Source organism: Prionailurus bengalensis, chromosome D2 (genome assembly GCF_016509475.1).
Source record: "Prionailurus bengalensis isolate Pbe53 chromosome D2, Fcat_Pben_1.1_paternal_pri, whole genome shotgun sequence".
Lineage (NCBI taxonomy): Eukaryota > Metazoa > Chordata > Mammalia > Carnivora > Felidae > Prionailurus > Prionailurus bengalensis.
Genome location: NC_057351.1, coordinates 54,177,213 through 54,203,860, shown reverse-complemented (window position 1 = coordinate 54,203,860; position 26,648 = coordinate 54,177,213). Strand labels below are relative to the sequence as shown.

The window sequence follows — 26,648 nt, the reverse complement described above, 5'->3', positions numbered from 1 at the left end:
TTTCATAGATGGCTTTTATGATCTTGAGGTATGATCCTTCTATTCCTTGTACAACAACATTTTTAACCTCATATGTATATGTGTATATATAATATATACTATGTGTGAATATATACTTTGGACATATGTATATGTACACTATCCCCATATGATATTTTAAAAATGCATGCTGACGGAAACCATCAAAACACTAGAGGAGAAAGCAGGAAAAGACCTCTCTGACCTCAGCCGCAGCAATTTCTTACTTGACACATCCCCAAAGGCAAGGGAATTAAAAGCAAAAATGAACTATTGGGACCTCATGAAGATAAAAAGCTTCTGCACAGCAAAGGAAACCATCAACAAAACTAAAAGGCAACCAACAGAATGGGAAAAGATATTTGCAAATGACATATCGGACAAAGGGCTAGTATCCAAAATCTATAAAGAGCTCACCAAACTCCACACTCAAAAAACAAATAATCCAGTGAAGAAATGGGCAGAAAACATGAATAGACACTTCTCTAAAGAAGACATCCAGATGGCCAACAGGCACATGAAAAGATGCTCAACATCGCTCCTTATCAGGGAAATACAAATCAAAACCACACTCAGATGTCACCTCACACCAGTCAGAGTGGCCAAAATGAACAAATCAGGAGACTATAGATGCTGGAGAGGATGTGGAGAAATGGGAACCCTTTTGCACTGTTGGTGGGAATGCAAACTGGTGCAGCCACTCTGGAAAACAGTGTGGAGGTTCCTCAAAAAATTAAAAATAGACCTACCCTATGACCCAGCAGTAGCACTGCTAGGAATTTACCCAAGGGATACAGGAGTACTGATGCATAGGGGCACTTGTACCCCAGTGTTTATAGCAGCACGCTCAACAATAGCCAAATTGTGGAAAGAGCCTAAATGTCCATCAACTGATGAATGGATAAAGAAATTGTGGTTTATATACACAATGGAGTACTACGTGGCAATGAGAAAGAATGAAATATGGCCCTTTGTAGCAACGTGGATGGAACTGGAGAGTGTTATACTAAGTGAAATAAGCCATACAGAGAAAGACAGATACCATATGGTTTCACTCTTATGTGGATCCTGAGAAACTTAACAGAAACCCATCGGGGAAGGGAAGGAAAAAAAAAAAGAAAACAAAGAGATTAGAGTGGGAGAGAGAGCCAAAGCATAACAGACTCTTAAAAACTGAGAACAAACTGAGGGTTGATGGGGGGTGGGAGGGAGGGTAGGGTAGGTGATGGGCATTGAAGAGGTCATCCTTTGGGATGAGCACTGTGTGTTGTATGGAAACTAATTTGACAATAAATTTCATATAATAAAAAATAAATAAATAAAATAAAATAAAAAAATAAATTTAAAAAAATGCATGCCGAAATATAAAAGGTTTCCTCTAGGAGATGAGCAGGCAAAAGGTTAAATAGATTTCATTTCCTACATTTAAAGCCATAAGAAAACAAAAGATGAAAATTATTGGACTTGTATATGATGTTCCGTTGTCTATGTTTTAGATAAAGCCTTTATTTTTTTTCTTTTAAATGTTTATTTAGAGAGAGAGAGGGCCCACGTGAGTGGGGGAGGGGCATAGAGAGAGTGAGAGAGAGAATCCCGATGCGAGACTCAATCCCACAAACCATGAGATCATGACCTGAGCTGAGACTGGGTCAGATACTCAACTGACTGAGCCACAGAGGAGGCCCAATAAAGTGTTCAGATAAAGATTTTAGGATCATGGCACCACACTGCCATCACCCTTATGTTAGGTATAAAACAATGTGGTGGAGAGCAGAAAAAGATTATCTAGAGACGCCTTCCAGGGATTTTGTTCGAGGTTGGTGAGAAAAAAAATAACACATAGAAAAATTGATTAGGGGCACCTGGGTGGCTCAGTCAGTTAAGTGTCTGACTTCAGCTGAGGTCATGATCCTACAGTTGGTGAGTTCGAGCCCCACATCAGGCTCTGTGCTGACAGCTCAGAGCCTGGAGCCTGTGACTCCCTCTGTCTTTCTGCCCCTTCCCTCATCATACTGTCTCTCTCTGTCTCTCAAAAAGTGAATAAATGTTAAAAAATTAAAAAAAAAAAAAAAAAAGAAAAATTGACTAGCAATATGAAAGCATATGTTAATAGTTGACTCTAAGTTTGAAACACAAAGTAGTAAGAGCATGTCAAATCTTTGGTGTTCATAGTGGCACCAAAGCAGAGGAATGAATTTTAATGGTAATTATTCCTTCCTCCCTATTGCTCATCTTCCATTACCTGGCTCCTGGACACAACTCTGCTCACTTTCAAATCCAAGCATCAAGTAACCCTAGGTGGCATGTAGCCAAAAGAGCTTTTCTGCACTCTCCCCCTTTGCTCCTCTCTGTACTTATCAGTATAAGGACCAGTGTGGCCTCTTTGAACTCTATTTTTTTCCAATTGTTACCTGTATCATGCAAGGAAAAGTCTAAGAACTGGGTCAGCAAATAATAGTGCTTTCTATTTAGAACATGGAGAAGATAGATGGCTGTGTGTTAGCCATTTTGCTTTGTTTCACAGTGATAACATAGTAATAGCCCAATATTTGATAATTATTAGCATACGTGGTGGCAAATATAAGAGTTATTGAGTATAAAGAACAGCATGGCACGGCATTTATGAAATGAAATTCTGGAAACTCTCCTTTAATTGAGGTTGGATGTTCAGTGGGTGTGGAGGCAATGGGGAAATATGAGGCAAGAGGTCAGAGAAAGCATCCTCAGTCGTGAGAAGAAGGCGGGTGACACCCAAGAGGAGGAGGAGTTATAGACAACAGCACAGTAGTGGCCAGATGGCCTGCCCTTCCTCACAAAGGAACAAAGCAAATCTTGTAGGGGGGTGGGATATGTCCAAACCCACTGGCAACTGGGGTGGTGTCAAGGTCCTTTATGTCGACCACAGGTTTCAGGGTAAAATTCTGTAAAATGGAGGTCAGGAATAAAAACAGCTCCATACGGGCCAGTCTTTCTCCCACACAAGTCCGTTTTCCTGAAAATAACAAACACAAGGGATTTGTTCCTTGAATATTATGTTTTGAACTGTCAAAAGAAGTATGTCACAAAAAGTATTTGCTGAATGGCTGAACCGATGGAGAGCTGGCAGGAAGGGTAGAGGGACAGATGGATAGAAGGATGGGAACACCTGCTATTCACCTAGTGTCTTAATGGGAACCCTTCATTCAACAAATATCTATTGAGCACTAGGTCTACATCAAACACTTCATTATGTATTCCCATATTATAACTGCACTTTTCACATTTCCAGTTTCCATAAATCTTTGTAGAAACACACCCACTTGTCCAAGTGCATTGGAGGGAGGAGGACTGAGAGAAGGGAACTCATAAACCTGTGTCTCCCTTTCTACCTCTGGCACAAAATTTAGACGAAGTTTTTTCTCCTTCATGTGATTTCAGAGGCACATGTCTAAATGCGTCCTCTCTTGGAGCGCCTGGGGAAGCTCAGTTGGTTAAGCGAACGACTCTTGATTTCAGCTCAGGTCACAATCTCAGAGTTTGTGGGATCGAGCTCTGCATAGGATCCGACCTGACAGCATGGAGACTGCTTGGGATTCTCTCTCTCTGCCCCTTCTTAATTCACGCACATGTGTGCTCTCTCTCTCTCAAGATAAACATTTTTTAAAAATAAAAATAAAAAAATGTGTCACTTTCTCACTTTAAAATATTAATTTTTTTTAATGTTTATTTATTTTTGAGACAGAGGTAGACAGAGCGCGAGTAGGGGAGGGGCAGAGAGAGAGGGAGACACAGAATCTGAAACAAGCTCCAGGTTCCGAGCTGTCAGCACAGAGCCCGATGCGGGGCTCGAACCCATGAACCGTGAGATCACGACCTGAGCCAAAGTCGGACGCTTAACCGACTGAGCCACCCAGGTACCCCTCACTTTAAATTATTAAATGCCTCCCTGATCTGTCCTATGAGATGATGTCAAATGGGTTGAACTGGCTCTCCACATTCTGCTCCCAGTCTGATGAGCCATAACCCTCCTTCCATCCTTCATATCTCTACTCTTGGTTCTAGCCATACCAACTCTTCATCGATCTCCAATATACTGTGAAGTTTCGAGTTGTATCTCCTGCTGTTCCCGTTGTCGCACTTCTCTTATACTTCTTCCAGGACCTATGTCTCATGTCATTTCCTCTTTATAATCTTTGTGATTCCCTTGGGAAGTACAGTCTTGCCCTCTCTGGGTTTCCTCAGAATCTTATTCACTCTTCAGTTAAAGCATGGATCATCACCTTGAATCTCGATTCTCTGTTTATTTCTTTTTCTACCATGCTAAAATGTGTGTTTCCTTGTAGGGAAAGCTCAGTCTTTGACATCTTGGTATGTATGGCATAAGACCCAAAGTAGGCATCAAAAGCTGTCAGATAAATAAAGGTGACTCTGTGGCCAGAGATTCAGAACACACACTGTAGATGTGGACACCCAAGATCCGAAATCTCTGATCTTGAGCAGAGGAATATCAGGTGCTTTGGAACCGCTGCAGGGTATTCTGCCACTTGTTCAAGGTTTCCTTAATGCCACAGCTAGTTGGCACGTTCCGACTGCCCTGATCTATTGAAATGCCCTGCTCCTAAAGTCCACTCTCTAAAAGTGCCCTTCGTTCTCTTCTTTCCCTTGCTGCCTGTCCCCTGAGAGGCAGCACCAATTGCCTTTCTGCTATCAGAACGTTGCTTATTCCACTTTATGCCTCACAAAGTGATCAGGAAGCAGGCGGCTTCCTCCTCTGGTCTCCTGAGCAGCCTGTGCTTTCCTCTTCCACAACACCAGTCTCACTGGATTACAACGATCTATTTACTAATCTGTTTCCCTAATTAGGATGTGAGCCCTTTTGGTGCCCATTCTGTGCTTGTGGATACTTGTAACCCTGGAGCCCACTCTGGGGAGTGGGGGATATCACATAGAAAATACTTAACTCAAAGTTGAGGAGTTATATTCCTTTTTCATGGCAGTGAGTAAAGTCTAAATGAGTTTCATCTGCTAAGAGGAGCTCTTGGTAGCTGTGTGATCTATCTAGAGGCAGAATTCAATGAACCTATATTCACTTTGGAAGAACTGGGTCACCAAGCCAAAATTCTAATCATGGGACTGTATAGTGAGTGGGGGAAAGTGCACGGGCATTGGGAGTTATGCTTCCAGTCATGGACAAAGAACAATTCTACTCATCCCAGACTAGGCACCATGTAAGTTTCTATGGATCACCCAAAAATATCTTGGCCCCTTCAGTACCTATGGAAATTAATTTTTATTACCTGCTGAGAAAACCATGAAGTAGTCACTCTTCTTAAAGTTGCCACTATCATCCAGGAAATGGGCAGGGTCAAATGTCTCTGGGTTGGGAAATTCTTTGTCATCACGTAGCACAGAAGTCAGTGATATTAGTACATTTGTGCCCTGGAATGAACAGATGAAGACAAACTTTATTATAAAGAAATCGTGGAGATGGAAGAAATTTTGCATATCACTTAGTTCAATCTTTTGATCTATACATGAGGAATCCCAGGTCCAAAAAAGGCAATGGCATTTCTAGTCAGACACACCAAGTAATAAACAGGGATGAGATTAAGACCAGTGCTAGTAAGGTTGCTAAAGTAGCCTCCCAATAGGATTTGAAATGCTGAGTGCTTAGTTACTTGGGTACCAGACCTCTGAATCCCCTCTACTGATCACTATCTTTGGACGATGGTGTAGCTCCCACCCTCTGCTCTATTTCGTCACTTTGGTTTTCAAACATCTCATGTGGACTATGGTTTAAAATGGAAGCTTCTGGCATCCAAATTGGCAAGGAAGAAGTCAAACTTTCACTCTTTGAAGATGACATGATACTCTATATGGAAAACCCAAAAGACTCTACCAAAAAACTGCTAGAACTGATACATAAATTCAGCAAAGTTGTAGGATATACAATCAATGTACAGAAATCTGTGGCATTTCTATATACCAATAATGAAGCAACAGATGAGAAATCAAGGAACTGACCCCATTTACAATTGGATCAAAAACCATAAGATACCTAGGAATAAACCTAATCAAAGAGCTAAAATATCTGTATGCTGAAAACTGTAAGATGCTTATGAAACTGAAGAAGACACAAAGAAATGGAAAAACATCCCATGCTCCTGGATTGGAAAAACACATATTATGAAAATGTCTATACTGCCCAAGGCATTCTACATGTTCAGTGTAATCTCTATCTAAATAACACCATTATTTTTCACAGAGCTAGAACAAACAATTCTAAAATTTGTATAAAACCAGAAAAGACCCCAAATAGCCAAAGCAATATTGAAAAAGAAAACCAAAGCTGGAGGCATCCCAATTCTGGACTTCAAGCTATGTTACAGAGATGTAATTATCAAGACAGTATGGTACAGGCAGAAAAACAGACACATAGATCAATGGAACAGAATAGAAAGCCCAGAAATGGACCCACAAATGTATATGGCCAACTAATTTTCAACAAAGCAGGAAAGAATATCTAATGGAAAAAAAGACCGTCTCTTCAACAAATGGTGTTGGGAAAAGTGGAGGGTGACGTGCAAAAGAGTGAACCTGGACCACTTTCTTATAACATACACAAAAATAAATTCCAAAGATGAAAAACCTAGATGTAAGACAGGAAACCATCAAAATCCTAGAGGAGAAAACAGGCAGCAACCTCTCTAACCTCAGTCACAGCAACTTCCTACTAGACACGTCTCTGGAGGCAAGGGAAACAAAAGCAAAAATGAACTACTGGAACCTCATCAAGATAAAAGCCTTCTGCACAGTGAAGGAATCAATAAAACTAAAAGGCAACTGATGGAATGGGAGAAGATATTTGCAAATTACGTTTCAGATAAAGGGTTAGTATTCAAAATCTGTAAGAAACAGGCAGAAGACATGAATAGATACTTTTCCAAAGAAGACATCCAGATGGCTAACAGACACATGAAAAGATGTTCAACATCACTCATCATCAGGGAAATACAAACCAAAACCACACTGAGATACCAACTCATACCTGTCAGAGTGGCTAAAATGAACAACTCAGGAAATAACAGATGTTGGTGAGGATGTGGAGAAAGGGGAACCCTCTTGCATTGTTGGTGGGAATGCAAACTGGTGCTGCCACTCTGGAAAACAGTAGGGAGTTTCCTCAAAAAGTTAAAAATAGAACTATCCTACGACCCAGCAATTGCACTACTAGGTATTTATCCAAAGGAAACAAAAATGATGATTTGAAGGGGCACACACCCCAATGTTCATAGCAGCACTATCAACAATAGCCAAAGTATGGAAAGAGCCCAAATGTTCATTGACTGATGAACGGATAAAGATGTGGTATGTATACACACTCACACGCGTGCGCACACACACACACACACACACACACACACGGAATATTACTCAGCAATCAAAAAGAATGATATCTTGCCATTTGCAACAACATGGATGGAACTAGAGCATATTATGCTAAGTGAAATAAGTCAAGGAGAGAAAGACAAATATCATATGATTTCACTCATATATGGAATTCAAGAAACAAGACAGATGAACATAGGGGAAGAGAAGGAAAAATAAAATAAGATAAAAACAGAGGGGGAAGCAAACCATAAGAGACTCTTAACTATAGAGAACTGAGGGTTGATGGAGGGAGGTGGATGGGAGATGGGCTAGATGGGTGGTAGGCATTAAGGAGGGCACTTGTTGGGATGAATGCTAGGCGTTACATGTAAGTGATGAATCACTAAATTCTGCTCCCAAAACCAATACTGACTACACTATGTTAACTAACATGAATTTAAATTTAAAAATAAAATTCAATGAAAATTTTAATTTAATTTAATTTAAAAAATAAAATAGAATAAAATGGAAGCCTTTGCTGGTTCTTGAAAAGTCAGGAGTATTTAGAATCTTTTCATAGGGCTTAAAAATTTTTTTTAATGTTTATTTATTTTTGAGAGAGAGAGAGAACACGAATAGGGTAGGGGCAGAGAGATACAGAGACACAGACTCTGATGCAGGCCCCAGGTTCTGAGCTGTCAGCACAGAGCCCAATGCAAAGCTCGAACTCACGAACTGTGAGATCATGACCTGAGCTGGAGTCGGACGCTTAACCGACTGAGCCACCTAGGCACCCCTCATAGGGCTTTTTATTTTTATTTTTATTTTTTTTTCAACGTTTTTAATTTATTTTTGGGACAGAGAGAGACAGAGCATGAATGGGGGAGGGGCAGAGAGAGAGGGAGACACAGAATCGGAAACAGGCTCCAGGCTCCGAGCCATCAGCCCAGAGCCTGACGCGGGGCTCGAACTCTGACCACGAGATCGTGACCTGGCTGAAGTCGGACGCTTAACCGACTGCGCCACCCAGGCGCCCCTCATAGGGCTTTTTAAAATAGAGGTCTGATCTGATTTAAAATGACTCTGGCAGGGTGCCTGGCTGGCCCAGTTGATAGAGCATGAGAGACTTGGTCTTGGAGTTGTGAGTTTAAGTCCCATATTGAGCACAGAAGTTACTTTTAAAAAATGACTCTGGCAAATCTACACAGATGGAAATAGATTCATGGTTGTCAGGGGCTGGAGGTGGGAAGGAGTAGGGAATGACTGTTTGACGGGTGCAGGATCTCCTTAGACAATATCTGTGGCTGCACAACACTGTGAATGTACTCAGTTTCCCTGAATTGTGCACTTTAAAATAGCTAAAATGGAGGGGCACCTGGGTGGCTCAGTCGGTTGGGCATCCAACTGGCTCAGGTCATGATCTCACAGATTGTGAGTTCGAGCCCTGCTTTGGGCTCTGTGGTGACAGTCCAGAGCCTGGAGCCTGCTTCAGATTCTGTGTCTCCTTCTCTCTCCGCCCTTCCCATGCTCACATTCTGTCTCTGTCTCTCTCTCTCAAAAATAAATAAACATTAAAAAAAATTTTAAATAGCTAAAATGGTAACTTTCATGTTCTGTATATTTTACCACAATAAAAAAAAAAAGAAAATACGCCCAAAAGGAAAAATGACTTCTTAGATAGTATTAACAAATACACCAACGAGTACTGAGTATTTATCTGTGGAATGCAATTTGTTTCTAATTTAAAACTGTGGGTAAATTCTTTGTTAGAGATGAATCCTGGTTAAACACACACACAAACACACACAAACTAAAATTGGAAAAATTATCATTTTTCAACAATTCAGGTAAAGATTATTAATTAGTGCTAAAACTGTTGGATCAAAGATTTGGGAAACAGTTATAAGGTCTCAAAGTACCAGGCCATAGATTTTTTTATTAATAACCTATGAAAAACAGAATTTCAGCAGTGGAGAATTATGGAAGATACCTTTTTAAAAAATGTTTATTTATATTTGAGAGAAAGAGAGTACAAGTGGGGGACGGGTAGAGAGAGAGAGGGAAACAGAATCTGAAGCAGGCTCAAGGCTCTGAGTTGTCAGCACACAGCCCAATGTAGGGCTTGAACCCACAAACCGTGAGACCATGACCTGAGTTGAAGTACAACACTTAACTGACTGAGCCACCCAGGTGCCCCATGGAAGATACCTCCTTAATAAATGACTACCTTAGCATCACCAATAATGATATAAATTGATATTACATGTCTCTAGCCAAAACGTAATTCACTGGGACATACACAACATCACGTATGTAATGTTCTTCCCCAAAACACAGAACTTGAATCTAATCTAAAAAAACAAAAACAAAAACAAAAAAAAATAGCACAGGGCTTCTGGGTGCTTCAGTTGATTGAACATCTGACTCTTGGTTTCAGCTCAGGTCATGATCGCAGGGTCATGGGATAGAGCCCCATGTCAGGCTCCGTGCTGAGCATGGAGCCTGCTGAAGATTCTCTCCCTCTGCCCCTTTCCCCTGCTCACATGCTCTCTCTCTTTCTCAAAAAAACACCAAAAACAAAAACAAAAAAATCATACAAAACCAGACTGAGGAATATTTTACATGACAACTATCCTGGACTCTTCCATAGTGTATTAAAATGAAATAAATAAAAGAAAAGGAACTGTTCTTTATAAAAGGGGCATAAAGGGACAGATAATAAAATTGTATATTTATTCCTTTATTAGATACTAGATGCCCCCTCAAAAAAAGCTATAAAAGATACTTTAGGGGGGGCACCTGGGTGGCTCGGTTGGTTAAGCATCTGACTTCAACCCAGGTCTTGATCTCACAGTTTGAGTTCAAGCCCCACATTGGGCTCTCTGCCATCATCACGAAGCCTGCTTGAGATCCTCTATCTCCCTCTGCCCCTCCCACACTGGCATTCTCACTATCTCTCAAAAATAAACAAACATTAAAAAAAAAAGATTTTAGGATAACTGAAAAAATCTATAGCTATATTTTAGATAAAGTTATTGTATATATGATAATTCTTTGAGTGTGAATGCTATTACTGCTCTGCAGAAGCCCTTGTTCTTACAAGACACATATGAAATATTTAGGTGTTAAGTGTGATAGGTCAATGGATACAGATAGATATGTACTTAAAATATAGATGTATACACATTTTCATATGTATTATTTATATAAACATAAAACATTATATACCATTGTGTGTGTTTAAATGCTACTGAGATTTTTTTTATTTTTTAAATTCAAAATTGGAAGGAAGTTCCATCCTCTAAGTTTATCATATTTAAGGTCTATAATTTTGTTTTCAATATTATTGCCTTGTGCATTTTAAAACAAGTAATATGTGGAAGTGTTACTTTAAGATTTAAAAAAATCTTAAAGTAAGTGGAAAAAGTGGGTGTCCCTAACAAAAGGAATGAAATATAAACTACTTCACACTATAAGTGAAAATGAATTTTAAATGGATCGCAGACCTAAATACAAAAGCTAAGAGCATAAAACTTGTAGAAGAAAAGATAAGAGCAAATATTTGGGAACCTGTGTTGGCAAAAAATTTTCCAGATAGGACACAGAAGCACAAGTCAAAAGAGAAATAACTGATAAATTGGACTCCATCAAAATTCAAAACTTCTGCTCTTTGAAAGACATTCTTTGGAGAAAAGAAAGAAAGAAAGAAAGAAAGAAAGAAAGAAAGAAAGAAAGAAAGAAAGAAAAGAAAGAAAGAAAAGAAAGAAAAGAAAGAAAGAAAGAAAGAAGGAAAGAGGGAGGGAGGAAGGTAGGAAGGAAGGAAGAAAGAAAAGGAAAGAAGAAAAAGCAAGCAAGCAAGCCCTTTACAGATTGAGAGTGAATATTAGCAACACTTACATATAATAAAAGACTTGTGTATACAATATATAAAGGATTGCAATAATTAAATAAGACAAACGACCCAATACAAAATAGGAATATAATTTGAGAACTCGACCAAAGAATATATATGAATAGTCAATCAATACATGAAGAGAAGCCCAACATCATTATCCATCCAGAAAAAAGAAATAAAACAAAATGTGACGTCACTACATAACCACTTATAGTACCTAAAATTTAAAAACACCAACAATGTGGCACCTGGGTGGCTCAGTAAGTTAAGCACCTGATTCTTGAGTTTGGCTCAGGTCATGATCTCACAGTCATGAGTTCAAACACTGCATCAGGCTCTGCACTGACAGCACACAGTCTGCTTGGGATTCTCTCTCCCTCTCTCTCTGCCCCTCCCTCGCTCATGTTCTCCCTCCCTCCCTCTCTCTAAAAATAAATAAATAAACATTAAAAAAAAAAAAAAGGACCATCAATGGCAAGTGATGGAAGGTACCTGAAGCAATTGGAACTCTCACACATTGCTAGCAGGAATGTAAAATATCACAGCCACATTTAGAAAATATTTGATGGTTTTTTATAAAGTTAAACAGTTAAGCAAAAGTCCCACTCTTAAGCATTCACCCAAAAGAAATGAAAATTTATATCCACACAAAAACCTGTATGCAAATGTTCACAGCACTTTTATTCAAATATTGTCTCAAACTGGAAACAACCCAAATACCCATCAAGTAGTGAATGGATAAACAATTTGTGGTACTCTGTAGGATAGAAAATCATTCACCAAAAAAAAGAACAAATTAATGATAAGTGCAATAACAAAGTGCAATAAATCTCAAATACATTCTGTCACATAAAAAAGATAAAGGCTTATTTATATTGATTACAAGTTATTCTATTTGTGTCACATTCTATTACACTGCATTCTTGAAAAGGCAAAACCGTAGAACCAAAAACAGATCAGTGGTTACCAAGAATTGGAACTGGGGGAAGTGGATTGATTGTAAAAGGAGAATGAGGGAACTTTTTTGAGATGATAGAAATGTTTTACATCTTGGTTGTGGTGGTAGTTACTTGACTTCACATATTGGTCAGAACTCATTAGACTTTACCCTTAAAAATGTGAATTTTCTTTTGTTTAACTTACACCTCAAGTTAAAAATAGAGGAATGCACTAAGTCACAAAAAGCACATATGGTGAAAAGTAGGTCTCCCTCCCATCTAAATACTTTCCAAAAACAACTATTCACAACCAGTGATATGTCCTTCCAGGGAATATGCCCTTCCAAAGAGAATATATATATCAGGCAAATAAATCTACATGTTTATTCTGCCTATCACCTTCTTCTTCTTCTTTTTTTTTTTTTTTATCAAATGACAAGCATCCACTACATCTTGATTTTTTAAATTTTACTTGAATTTGAGAGGCACAGCAGGAATTTTATTAGAAATTCTAGAATCATTGATGAACATCATCTCAAGATGAAGTGCTTCCATAGATGCATTGCTTAGCCTTCTAAACAAGATATAATTTGAAAGTGCATTTAGCCTTACTTAGAGGCAATGATGTCATTGTCATGCTTTAGTACTTGTTTCATAAAAAGAAATAAAAATCTTATTTTTTATTTAATAAAATAATTTGGTACTGGCCCATATCAACACATATACATCTGCCTTATTCATGCTATATAATATGAATGTATCATTACACTACTGATGAACATTTAGATAGTTAAGAATATTTTTTTAGGGGCACCTGTGTGGCTCAGTTGGCTAAGCATCTGACTCTTGATTTTGGCTCAGGTCATGACCCAGGGTTGTGGGATCAAGCCCCATGTTGGGCTCAGTGCTGAGCATGGAGCCTGCTTAAGATATTCTCTCTCTCTCTCTCTCTCTCTCTCTCTCTCTCTGCCCCTCTCCCCTGCTCTCTCTCTCTCTCAGAAACAAAAACAGAATGTTTTTATTATAAACAGTGATGCAAGGACACATTTTTTGAACATTCCTCTGTTAGCACCTGTAGTAGATACCAAGAATTATAATTCTTGCGTTATAAGATTCTATATTTTATTTCTGATAGATATTGCCAAAATGTCCTCCAAAAAAGATGTACTTATCTACAATCCTGCGACTGCCACCCTCACCAATACAACATTTTCTCAGCCTTTGACTTCATCAGTCTAATAAGTAAAAATGGTCATAGTTTTAGCTTGTATTTTGTATATGTTACCTGGTTGAATTCTTGCAACATTCTAGTGACGTAAAGGTCAGTGCTATCAACAGTTTACAAATGAGAAAACCAAGGCACATAGGATTAAGAAATTTATTCAAGATTATAGTAAAGGGTAACCGAGCCGGAGTCTATACGGAGGTTATCCTCCTGAATTTATCTCCTGCTGCCTTGCATTTCAAATACCTACTTGGGTTTTCCATTTTTAGGATACAGTTGGCAGAAGAAAGTGCCTGGTTCATTTAGAAAACCCAGAAGAGAAACAAATAGCCCTCTCTGCACAAGTGTCACTTCTTTCACCCTTCTGCCCTAAGCATGCAACTGTGATTCTGACGAGGCATTTTCCTGGCTGGGAAATAACCTGAAAGCCAGATGAAGCCCAAATGGTTTTCTGCAACTCAGAGGAAGTTATCCCTCTCCCAAAGGTTTTTTGTCTGTTTAATATGTAAATCCATGTCTTTTAAAAATTATTTTAGACAGAGAGAGAAAGCATGGGTGTGCACATGCTAGTGGATGAGAGGGGCAAAGGGAGACAGATTCCTAAGCAGGCTTGACCTCAGCGTGGAGGGGGATGCGGGGTTCAATCCCAAGACCCTGGGATCATGACCTGAGCTGAAATCAAGAGTCGGACGCTCAACCGACTGAGCCACCCAGGGATCCCAAAGTGTTTTTTTTAAGTTTATGTATTTTTTTTTAGTAGTCTCTACACCCAATGTGGGGCTTGAACTCACAATCCCAAGATCAAGAGTCGCATGCTCTACCGACTGAGCCAGCCACGCGCCAGCCCTCCAAAGTTGTTTTTATCAACCATTTCAAAGTTATATACAGCATGACTATTTTAGCTTATTTTTCTACATCAGCTCAACAAATATAAACATTTGTTTTCATGAAAGTATAAATACACAATCCTTCATCTGAACCTCCTGAGGCCTAATGTGTTTTCAAATTAAGTACTGTTTGATGATTTTAGAAAGTTATTATGATGTATATGCCATAAATTTTAAAATACTCCCAATAATGTGGTATCATATAATCAAACACATTGATACCTCTTTAGCAAAACATGAATATTCACACAAAGTGCATCAATAAGGAATATATAGATTGATTCACTTCAGTTCAAGATTCTGGCCACTGAAAGAAATTGCACTTCGATTTATTTTTAATTTTCTGAGTTTTTAATATTGCAGAATAAAGGTTTTAACATAAAGTTTTAAGTATTAAAAACAATAACAACAACAACTTAGATCGGTTCTGTCCAACACAGTAGCCTTGAGTGATCCATGATTATTTATATTTAAATTAAAGCTCATTGAAAGTATATAAAATTTAAAGTTCAAGTATTAATTATTAAAACAAATATTGGGGCACCTGGGTGGCTCAGTTGGTTAAGCATCTGACTTCGGCACAGGTCATGATCTCACTACTTGTGAGTTCAAGCCCCGCTTCAGATTCTGTGTCTCCATCTCTCTCTGTCCCTCCCCTGTTTGCTCTCTGTCTCTGTCTCTGTCTCTCTCTTTCTCTCTCTCAAAAATAAATAAACATTAAAAAATATACATTAAACCAGGTTGAAGAATTCTGTGTATAGAAATTACAAATAAATCCACAAACTATTAGCAATAAGTCAATTTGGAAAGGTTGCTAGATGTAAGGTCATCAAAATAATAAAATCAAGTATATTTCCATATAACAAAAAAAGTAGAAAAGGCATTTTAAAAATTATACAATCTATAGTAACATCAAAAATACCACTCATCTAGGAAAAACCTAATAGATATACAAGCCACTGCACTGAAAATATTGAAAAAATTAAAGAAAGTCCAAATAAATTGGGAGAATATGCCATATCCATGAATTGAAAGATTCAAGATACCAACATGTCAATTCTTTCTAAATTATTTTATTATCACCCTGATAAAAATCACAGCCAAATGCTTTGGATTATTGACAAACCGATACTCAAATTTATTTGGAAATGTAAACAGCTAAGAGTAGCCAAAACAATATTAAAGAAGCAGAACAAATTTGGAAGACTTACACAGCCAAATACCAAAACCTGCCATAAAAGTATGTAGCCTCAGTAGGGCGCCTGGGTGGCTCGGTCGGTTAAGCGTCCGACTCTTGATTTCGTTCAGGTCATGATTTCATGGTTCGTGAGGTCACAATCTCATGGTTCATGAGTTTAAGCCCTGCATAGGGTTCTGCACTGGCAGCGTGGAGCCTGCTTGGGATTCTCTCTCCTCTCTGCCCCTCCCCCACTCACGCTGTCTCTCTCTCTCTCTTAAAATAAATAAATAGGGGCGCCTGGGTGGCTCAGTCAGTTAAACGTCCGACTTAGGATCAGGTCATGATCTCATGGTTTGTGAGTTCGAGCCCCCTATCGGGTTCTGTGCTGACAGCTCAGAGCCTGGATTCTGCTTCTTATTCTGTGTCTCCCTCTCTCTCTGTCCCTCCCATGCTCATGCTCTGTCTTTCTCTGTCTCTCAATAACAAATAAACATTACAAAATTTAAAAAAATAAAATAAATAAACTTTAAAAAAAGGTCTGTAGCCTCAAACTGGAAACAACACAAAATCCATCAAGCTGCCACATATATGAGTTTTGCACCTTTCTCATCTTGTATTGGTAGAGGACTGAGCCAATAGTGAGAACAGGGGAACTTCAAGAGCACTAAAGTCAGTGTAGGAGAAATATCTCTTACCTTGGGGATGACATAGTTTCTGAATTTAATGTCACGGGTCACTGCATGTGGCAGGTTGACTGGGATAAGGTCAATGTATCTCTGGATCTCATGCAACACTGCATTCATGTAGGGCATGCGGCTCCTGTCCTGCATGCAGGGGCTCCGGTGTCTGCCAATTACATGGCCAATCTCTTCCTGGATTTTAGCTGATAAAACACACATAAGACTGATGAAAAAAGTGAAAAATGCATAGACATTTGCATGCCAACTCAGGTTATCTGAACACTTTGAAGGTATTCCAACATCATCACAAACATCGGCTATGTGCCCAGAAGTACATCTGAGAGAGAGTTGCCGTAATATTGACACATATGACTCCAGACAAGCTAGGCTTTGAGATCAATCTGTGCACACCTATGATAAGCATAGGTTAATAGTACATTTTAACTCAAGAAATCACTGTCCTCAAAGAAAGGAAAACGGGGATTAAGTATTTTTTTCATATCAAAATAATGTTTTAAAAATCAAATTGTATAACTGATGTGTATGTATGTATGGTTTGTGTGACTGTATGTTGTATGTGTATAGTTATTTGCACCTTACAATGATATCTTCTCTCATCCTCACACTTCCCAAAGGTTTGAGATTCTGAACGATTTGAAAGATTCTAGCAGTTTCTTCTGAAATTTATGCTTCACGTTTCTAAATATTGACTATTCCTATTTCTCAACTTACTAATTTTTTATTTTTTTCTTTATTCTATTTTTATTTCTTTATTTTTAAGTAGGTTTCATGCCCAGCACAGAGCCCAACGCAGGGCTTGAACTCATGACCATGAGGATCAAGACCTGAGCTGAGATCAAGAGCAGGACGCTTAACTGACTGAGCCACCCAAGTGCCCCCACAACTTACTCATTTTTAGACAATGTCTAATGATGTTCCGGTAAGAGAGCAGGACTTATGTTTCAACCCCCACCCCATACAAAATGCACACATCCACAGACAGATACATACACACACATGCTTCCCCTTGTTCCATTTTCCCCAATATATTCATATAATTTCTGATTATCTCAATATTCATTGTTTATATTATGACTATAATAAATATTACATAAGTGTGACAACTATGATTATGTTTAATTTTTTGTACATTCTTGGTTTTATTTGTACATTCTTTGCTTATTTCAATTCCTACTTTTTAGATGCTAATTTAGAATTATGGTAACTGCTCAGGTAGATGTTTCAAACTCCTAGTAATAATTTTTCTAATTACTGGTAAACCTCAAATAACTGATCCTTTCTCTTTTCTTCTTGGGTATGTGCTCTCACATCTGCTTTGTCCACCTAGTCCAATTTGAAATGGATATTTTCTAAGCCTGGTGCCCAGTACATTCTCACTTCCATTCTCCTACATGGGACCTCCTGATTCCTGGAGCCCACAACTTCCTCTGACTTGATTTCAGACGTCTGCATAGAGCACACACTCTAGTATATTTTTTTAATTAAAAAATTTATTTTATTTTTTTATGTTTATTTACTTTTCAGAGAGAGACAGAGATAGAGTGTGAGCAAAGGAGGGTCATAGAGAGAGGGAGACACAGAATCTGAAGCAGGCTCCGGGCTCTGAGCTATCTGCACAGAGCCTGACACAGGGCTCAAACCCACAGACTGCAAGATCATGACCTGAGCTGAAGTCAGAGGCTTAACTGACTGAGCCACCCAGGCGCCCCTAATTAAAAAAATTTTTTAAAGCAATCTCTATACCCAAAGTGGGGCTCAAACTTATAACCCTGATATCAAGAGACACATGTTCTACTGACTGAGCCAGTGTATTTCTAAGAAAATAAAATCAGAGGGTAAGTTTTTTTGCCAACTTGTAGATCTGAAAATATCCTTTAATACTCAGGATATAGTTGCTCTTGAGAATTCTAATGCCATACAGTACTTGATTTATCTCTGAAAGTTTTTATGAATTTTTCTTTAATCATGGTGTTCTACAATTCCATGACCCTCTGTCTTAGGGAGGATATTATTATTTCATTCACTTTGCTGGGAATTTGGTGAGAATTTTCTGTCTAGATGGCAGAAGAGGGAGGTCTTTTCTCTGGAGTTGTTCATTCTCTGAGGTCTATATCTGGCTGCTGAATTTTAGGAAGAGGATAGAGAAAGGAGCTAAGGGTCTCAGAATTCAGGTAGACTATTACTTAGTCTTTCTTTTTCAGCCCTACACTTCACTCTTTCTCGGTCTCTGCCAAGTGTCCCTGAGGGCAAGGTCTCTTAGGTTCAGTTTCTCTAGAGAATGAGTTCCCTTTTCTGTGGAGGGAAAACAGTTACCTGCTAAGAGAAGTTGTAGCAGGTAGCTAGGCAGGGAGAGCCTCCTGTTTTCTACTCCAATCTCCCTCTACCTTTCTTGAGATTTGGTTCTTTCAATACTGAGCCTTATGTAGTTGTAGGGGCTTGTTTTCCCAGACTAAATCTTCCTTCTTTGACATTTAGCTTACAACTTCAATCTCCCTTCTGAGACGGTTATCAACCCTCCATTCACTCTCTATGCTTTAGAAATTTGTTGAAGATTTGATAACTGTTTTGCTGTGCTTCTCTTCTCCAACTGAAACAGTAGTGCTCATTTATAATTAATTTATCATCATTTCAATGGGATTCTGATTCAGAAAACCATGTGTATAACTGATCTGCTGTGCACAACCAGAATATTCTTGAGGTTTTAAAAACATTTTTTAAGTTGTTCTTAGTTCGCAGAAGATAAAAACTATTGACCCAAAAAGAAATTGTTGTCGCAAACACCATTTTTCTGGACTCAGACTTCTGAAATAATAAAATTCCTTTAGAAGTGTGACATCAGTATAAGAAAAGGCTAATATTCCTGATGAACACAGATCAAATTCTCAAAAAAACAAAAACAAAAACAAAAACAAAACAACAAAAAACCCTAACAAACTGACTTCAACAGTACCCTGGAAGGATCATACACCATGATCAAGCTTGATTTATCACTGGGATGTCTGGGTGGTTCAAAAATACTCAAAAAGATAAATATGATACACTGTATTAACAGAATGAAGGATAAAAATGATATAATCATCTCAGTAGATGCAGAAAAAGCATTTGACAAAGTTTAACATCCTTTCATGATTAAAAAAATTCTCAACAAATTACATATAAAAGGAATGAACCTCAATATAATAAAGGCCATACATGACAAGCCAAGGACAACATCATACTCAGTGGTGAAATGCTGAAAGTTTTCTCCTTTAAGTTTAGGAACAAGACAAGGATGCCTACACTTGCCACTTTTATTCAACATAGTACTGGATTAGCCTGAGCCATTAAACAAGAAAAATAAATAAAAGGCATCCATACTGAACAGAAAGAAGTTAAATGGTGTCTGTTTGCAGATGACATGATCTTATATATAGAAAATCCTACAGACTTCACCAAAAATTGTTGGAATAAACAAATTCAATAAAGTAGAAAGATATAACTCAATATATAAAAATCAGTTGTGTTTCTATACACTAACAATGATCTATCTGAAAGAGAAATTAGACAATTCCATTTACAATGGCATCAAAAAGAATAAAATGCTTAGTAACAAATTTAACCAAAGAGGTGAAAGATATGTACACTGAAAACTATAGAACATTGATTAAAAAATTTAAGAGGACGGAGCGCCTGGGTGGCTCAGTCGGTTGAGCGGTTGACTTCGGCTCAGGTTATGATCTCGCGGTCTGTGAGTTCGAGCCCCGCGTCAGGCTTTGTGCTGACAGCTCAGAGCCTGGAGCCTGCTTCGGATTCTGTGTCTCCCTCTCTCTGACCCTCCCCTGTTCATGCTCTGTCTCTCCCTGTCTCAAAAATAAATAAAACGTTAAAAAAAATTTAAAAAAAATTTAAGAGGACACAATTAAATGCAAAGATATCCTGTGGTCATGGATTAGAAGAATTAATATTGTTAAAGTGCCTATATTAACTAAAGTAATCTACTCCAATGTAATCCTTACCAAAATTCCAATGAAATTTTTCACAAAAATAGAAAAAGAAATCCTAAAGTTCATACTAAACCACAGAAGACCCTGAATAGACAAAGCAGTCTTGAGAAAAAAGAACAGAGCTGGAGGTACCGTGCTTTCTGATTTCAAGCCCTATTACAAAGCTACAGTAATCAAAACGGTAGAATACAGGGGCACCTGGCTGGCTCAGTCAGTAGAGCATGAGACTCTTGATCTCGGGATTGTGAGTTTGGGCCCCACATAGGGCTTAAAGTTTACTCAAAAACAACAACAACAACAAAGGAAACAATCAATAAAATGAAAAGGTAACCTATGGAATAGAAGAAAACATTTGCAAAGCATGTATCTGATGAGGGATTAATATTCAAAATACATAAGGAACTCATACTGCTCAATAGCAAAAAATTAACAACCTAAAATAAAACGGGCACAAGACCTGAATACACATTTTCCCAAAGAAGACATACAAATGGCCTGTGGATATATGAAAAGGTATTGAATATCAGGGACATGTTGATCAAAACCACAGTGAGATATCACCTTACATCTGTTAGTATGGCTATTATCAAAAAGACAGGAGATAAAAAATATTAGTAAGGATGCAGAAAAAAAGAGAACCCTGTAAACTGATGATAGGAATGTAAATTGGTACAGCAATTATAGAAAACAGTAGAGAGGTTGCTGAAAAAATTAAAACCTGAACTAACATTGATCCAACAATTCTACTTCTGGGCATATATCCACAGAAAAGGAAATCAGTATCTCAAAGAGATCTCTGCACTCTCATGTTCATTGCAGCATTATTCACAATAGCCATGATATGGAAAAACCTAAGTGTTCATTGATAGATGAATAAAGAAAAGGGTAACAACAGAATATTATTTAGCCAATAAAGAAGAAAATCTGGCATTTGCAACAACATGGATGAAACTAAAGGATACTACACTAAGTAAATATGCCAGACACAAAAAGACAAATACTGCATGATCTCACATATATGTGGAATCTAAAAAAGTCAGATTCATAGAAGCAGCAAGTAGAATGGTGGCTGCCAGAGGCTGGGGGTGGGGGAAATGGAGAGATATTGGTCAAAGGGTTCAAACTTTTAAAATGAATAAATTTGGGTGTCTAATGTACAACATGGTGACTGTGATTAATACTGTATTGTACACTTGAAATTTGCTAAGAGAGTAGATATTAAGAGTTGTCACCATACCCTCCTCCTCCAAAAGGTAACTATGTGAAATGGTAAATATGTTAATTAGCTTGATTGTGGTAATCATTTCACAATGTACATGTATATGAAATCATCACATTATATACTATAAGTATATACAATTTTTACTTGTTAATTATGTCTCAATAAGGTGGAAAAATATAGTTGTTTAAAAAGGAAAAAAATGGGGTGCCTGGGTGTCTCAGTTGGTTAAGTGTCTAACTCTTGATCTCAGCTCAGGTCTTGATCTCAGGGTTGTGAGTTCAAGCCCCGCACTGGGCTCTGCTCTGGGCATGGAGCCTACTTAAAAATAAACAAAGCTGGGGCGCCTGGGTGGCGCAGTCGGTTAAGCATCCGACTTCAGCCAGGTCACGATCTCGCAGTCCGTGAGTTCGAGCCCCGCGTCAGGCTCTGGGCTGACGGCTCGGAGCCTGGAGCCTGTTTCCGATTCTGTGTCTCCCTCTCTCTCTGCCCCTCCCCCGTTCATGCTCTGTCTCTCTCTGTCCCAAAAATAAATAAACTTTGAAAAAAAAATTAAAAAAAAAAAATAAACAAAGTTAAAAAAAAATTAAAAGGAAAAAAAAATCCTTTAAACCACATTGTGTCTAAATAGCATGTATTTTTTATAAATCTAACCTTCTAAAATACTTCCCAGACTGGAAATTTTCTCAGGCTGTCTTACTAAGTTTCTGCTATACTTCAACAAACATAGTTCCCATCTTCCCTACCTTACCATTAGAAAACTGCATATTCAGAATATTTCCCTTCCCTTCCCTTCTTTCTTTTCTTCTTTTTTTCTTTCTTTTCTCTCTTTTCCTTTCTTTCTTTCTTTCTTTCTTTCTTTCTTTCTTTCTTTCTTTCTATTTTTTATTTCTTAGAGCACAAGCAGAGGAGAGAAGCAGAGAGAGGGAGAGAGAGAAAAGAGAGAACCTTAAGCAGGCTCCACACTCAGCACGGAGCCCGATGCAAAGCCCAATCCCATGACCCTGGAACCATGACCTGAGCTGAAACCAAGAGTCAGATGCTCAACTGACCCAGCAACCCTAGGAAAGATTTCTCCAAGAACACACCTACCATTCAAAGTGGCCTCTTTTAAGAAAACTGATATTCAACTTATGCTGGCCGTGCTTGCTATAAATCCTTTCCCATAAAATCTAGACATTTATCCAAAGTTCTTTTTGTTGATAAAATCCATAGCTTTCTGCTTTTGCTATCATTGCTCACAGTGTCTTCACTTCTCAGTCATCCTCTGCTAGTGTGTGAATTTGCCTCACTTATCTCCCTTTTTCATATTTGGACAAATTAGAGCTGGTGGCACAGGAATTTCAGTAATGAAGCTTCTCTAAGAGAAACAAGATGGAAGCCCATACGAGTGTCTTCTCAACATCATTTCTGAAATTCACCCTGCCTACCATGCTGGCGTGGTACCTGTGACTTCCGGGTGCTTCAGCAGGAGCAGGAGAGCATATCTTAGGGTGGTGCTTGTGGTCTCTGTCCCAGCTCCAAACAAATCACTTGCCGTGGCTATCAAGTTTTCAATAGTGAACTCCAACTGCTGACTGTGGTTTTCCTAGGAATTATTCAACGCCATTATTTGATGGTTTGCCAGCACATGTCATTACAATAAATCCCAAATAGCATATTGTTATCAAGGGAAGCAAACTTAGAAAGTGGAGAGGGCAGTGTTAAAATAATAACTGTATGGTATGGAAAACTGTAATGCATTAGCTGACCCAATCTTCATTTCCTATTCCTTATCCCTTGCTTGCCTACAAATTCCACTTCCCAGCCTCCTTTGCAGCTACATTGGCCAAGCAATCTATTTCTTACCAATGGCCTATGGATGCTACTTTCTCTTTCCTTCTTCTTACTCAAAACACAGATATGTAGGTGGTGGTGGTGGTGTAGACATCATCTTGAAACACGAGTATTTGAGCATGAACATAAAGCCTACACACTAAGTGTGCTAAAGAAAAATAGAAGGCACCTGAGTCCATGATACTTCAGAGCTACTGTACATGTCCTGGACTGCTCTACATGAAATTCGCTGTAAATGAGATAAATAAACCCACTACACTTCCTTAAAATATTGTTAATTGGGTTTTCTCTTGTTGGTAGGCAAACACAATCTGAATAGAGAGAAATGAGTAAATTAGAGCAATATCTCAAAAAATGGTATAAACCAAGATTGAGAATTTGCAATTCTCTTCTTCTGTTATAGAATTTGTGTGGATTCTATATTGCCTAAAATCTCATTATGAGGTTGAAAATGTGCAAAGGCTAACATGACAGCACATCCTAGAACAGATTATTCTAGATGTGAGGCAGGAGGCAACCTGGAGTAGGAAACAAGTGCAGGAATTAATGGGGATATAGAGACAGAGGAAATACTACAGACATGAAGACAGAAAATTTAACCATTAACTGCTCATAAGGGATGAAGGAGAGTGTAGGGGAAATGCAGATGTTGAGGATAAGAGACTGACTGAATAGAGGTCTCATAAACTGTACATTGGGAGAGCAAAAGCACTTCACAAGGACAACCGAAGTTGGTTTAAGGTAAGGATGACACAAAGTCGATAATAACCATAGGGCCATTTGAAATACTTACTATGGAGGTCACTAAAATACAAATAATAATAATAATAATAATAATAATAATAATAATAATAATTTCTTCCTATCCCTTCCTATAGACCAGCATTAATTTAATAAGGTTTTTATAATCCCCAAGTGACCAGTGGCATGCCTAACATGTAATCAACTCCGTTAAGACAGGCTTAACCCACTCAATAGCTGTAATTACTAGACCCACCGGTAACATCAACTTCACACAGTTTTCTAACATTGCCAACCCCAAATCACTCTAAAGCAAGGAAAAAGAATAGGGCACTAATAAACCATTTTTAGCATTTCCTACTGTTGAAGCGAATTTAAAGAATCAGTGCTTACATACAAATGGATTATCAATTTTAGCCAATTTTATGCCTAAGTTTTCTTGTAATTACGAGTTTTACATTTTTAGCTCTTACATTCAGGTCTTTGACCCACCACACTTCCTCCCAAGGTTAGATACAAAGTTATCATATGGCCCGGCAATTCTATCACCAGGTATATACCCAAGAGAAATTAAAACATTTGTATATACAAAAACCTGCACACAAATGTCCATAGAAGTTTATTCATAATAACCAGAAAACCAGAAACAACCAAAATGTCCATCAACCAATGAGTGGATATATAAAATATGGCATAGCCACTCCAGAACAATATTCAACCAAAGGAATGAAGTACTGATATAAGTTACATCAATGAACCTTGAAAACATTAAGTGAAAGAAGCTAGAACAAAAGACCACATACTGTAGAAGTCCATTAATATGAAACATCCAGATTAGCAAATCTATAAAGACAGAAAGTAGAGGAGTGATGCCTGAAGGGAGGATTCAGGGGCAATGGAGATTTCTGATGGCGCGTATGGGGCTTCTTTTCAGGGTGATGAAAATGTTTGGTAATTGATTGTTGTGGTGTTGCAGAACTCTGAAAATACACAACTCCTGAATTGTACTTGAAATGTGTGAAGGGTTTGGTATGTAAATTATACTCTATGAAGATGTTAACAACAACAAAAAGGAATAAGATAGAATTTAAATCCTATGATGAAGACCAGAGGAACAATGCAATTTTAAAATATAGTATTAAGGAAATACTGTTAATTGAAAGAGAGAGGTCAGAGCCTTAATTAGCCCAGGATCAGTGGAGAGGCTTCCCAGCATTAAGAAAATTCCTCAAAATATGTGCAAAAAAAAAAAAAAAATTAATGTAGGTGCATTCTTCTGGGAAGATGTCCATACTTAAAAAAAAAATTTTTTTTTAACATTCATTTATTTTTTGAGAGACAGAGAGAGACAGAGCATGAGCAGGGGAGGGGCAGAGAGAGAGAGGGAGTCACAGAATCTGAAGCAGGCTCCAGGCTCTGAGCTGTCAGCACAGAGCCTGATTCAGGGCTTGAAATCACAAGCCGTGATATCATGACCTGAGCTGAAGTCGGATGCTTAACCGACTGAGCCACCCAGGCACCCCAAATGTCCATACTTTTTAATCAGATTCTCAAATCAGATGATCACCAGAGAGATAAAGATAATTGCCCTATCAGTAGAGAAAGAAGAGGGTGGAAGTAATTTGCTTCATCCCTCTTCCAGTTTCTTCAAACCATTCTGTCTTCTTCACTTCATTCCACCCAGAATACATGATTTGAGCAGTCCAATTGACATGCATGGACAATTCTTTGACAGTCACCCTCATGGGCATCTTTGACTCCTTGCCATTTTAGCTTACTAACTGGTTTCTCATTTCTGCCCAGAGTTACAAGGTGATTAGATAAAATAACGATGGCCTCAGATGAAGGAATTTCCTTCTCTAGAATTAGCTCCTTAGGATACATTCTGGATTTGGTCTCTCCCCAGTTCAAAGAGGACTTTGTACCTCCACAAGTGTCATTATGTCATCTACATTACTGTTGTCACATGATTTCCAACTTGATCCTATTACTCATTCAGATTTATTATCTAAATCTTTCACTCCTTGGTTAAACTTCTCAAATGCTGTATCTGTTCTTATTACTAAAATTTCCCCTACAGTTCCTACTTATCCTCTCCTCCAACTAAAACCAGTCTCTATAGATCCCTGAGATGTGACAAGATGAACAATTTGATTTGATTTCAGGATCCTCTGTATTTCCATGGTCCAGACTCTTATCAAGCCAAGTCCAAAGAAATGAAAAATCTCACGGTTGGTCCTGGAGTCCATTCTTATCATACAGATCATTCTCCAGGGCTCCCAGGATAATTTCCTCCAATAATTACTTGCATTCCACTCTTGTGGCTCATACACCTACCTGATAAAATCAAAACTTGTCATGCCAACACTCAGGTTTACAGTTACTTGACAGACACCAATGTTCAACTCTGTATCTGTCCAAATTCATGTTTGGCTACACTCAGCGAAGACTTCTCTCTTCTATCCATCCAATCTCTTTGACAATACACACCCCTGAACCTCTCATCATACCACTCTACCAATCTGAAATTCCCTCCCCTATTCCTTATTGCAAATATTTGAGGATCTACATCAACCTTCAAAACAAGCAGGAGCCTAGCAAGGTTAAATCTTTCCTTCTACCTCTCCCACATGCTGTGTGTGACATGATCACATCCACCTTAATTTTACGCCTCA

The 26,648-nt window shown here is 38.3% G+C and overlaps 1 protein-coding gene across 2 annotated transcripts in view; it reads right to left on the bottom strand.

Moving 5' to 3' along the window:
- Window positions 1-2,641: 2,641 nt before the first annotated feature.
- The window catches only part of LOC122493051 (cytochrome P450 2C41-like), a 35,202-nt gene continuing 11,195 nt past the window's right edge, over window positions 2,642-26,648 (bottom strand). For both annotated transcript variants that reach the window (XM_043597025.1, XM_043597026.1), the window contains 4 exons: window positions 22,843-22,984; window positions 16,189-16,376; window positions 5,295-5,436; window positions 2,642-3,010 (listed from right to left, as the gene is read on the bottom strand). In XM_043597025.1, coding sequence (XP_043452960.1) covers window positions 2,829-3,010; window positions 5,295-5,436; window positions 16,189-16,376; window positions 22,843-22,984 — 654 coding nt within the window. In that variant the 3' untranslated portion in view covers window positions 2,642-2,828. The remainder of the gene's footprint in view (window positions 3,011-5,294; window positions 5,437-16,188; window positions 16,377-22,842; window positions 22,985-26,648) is intronic.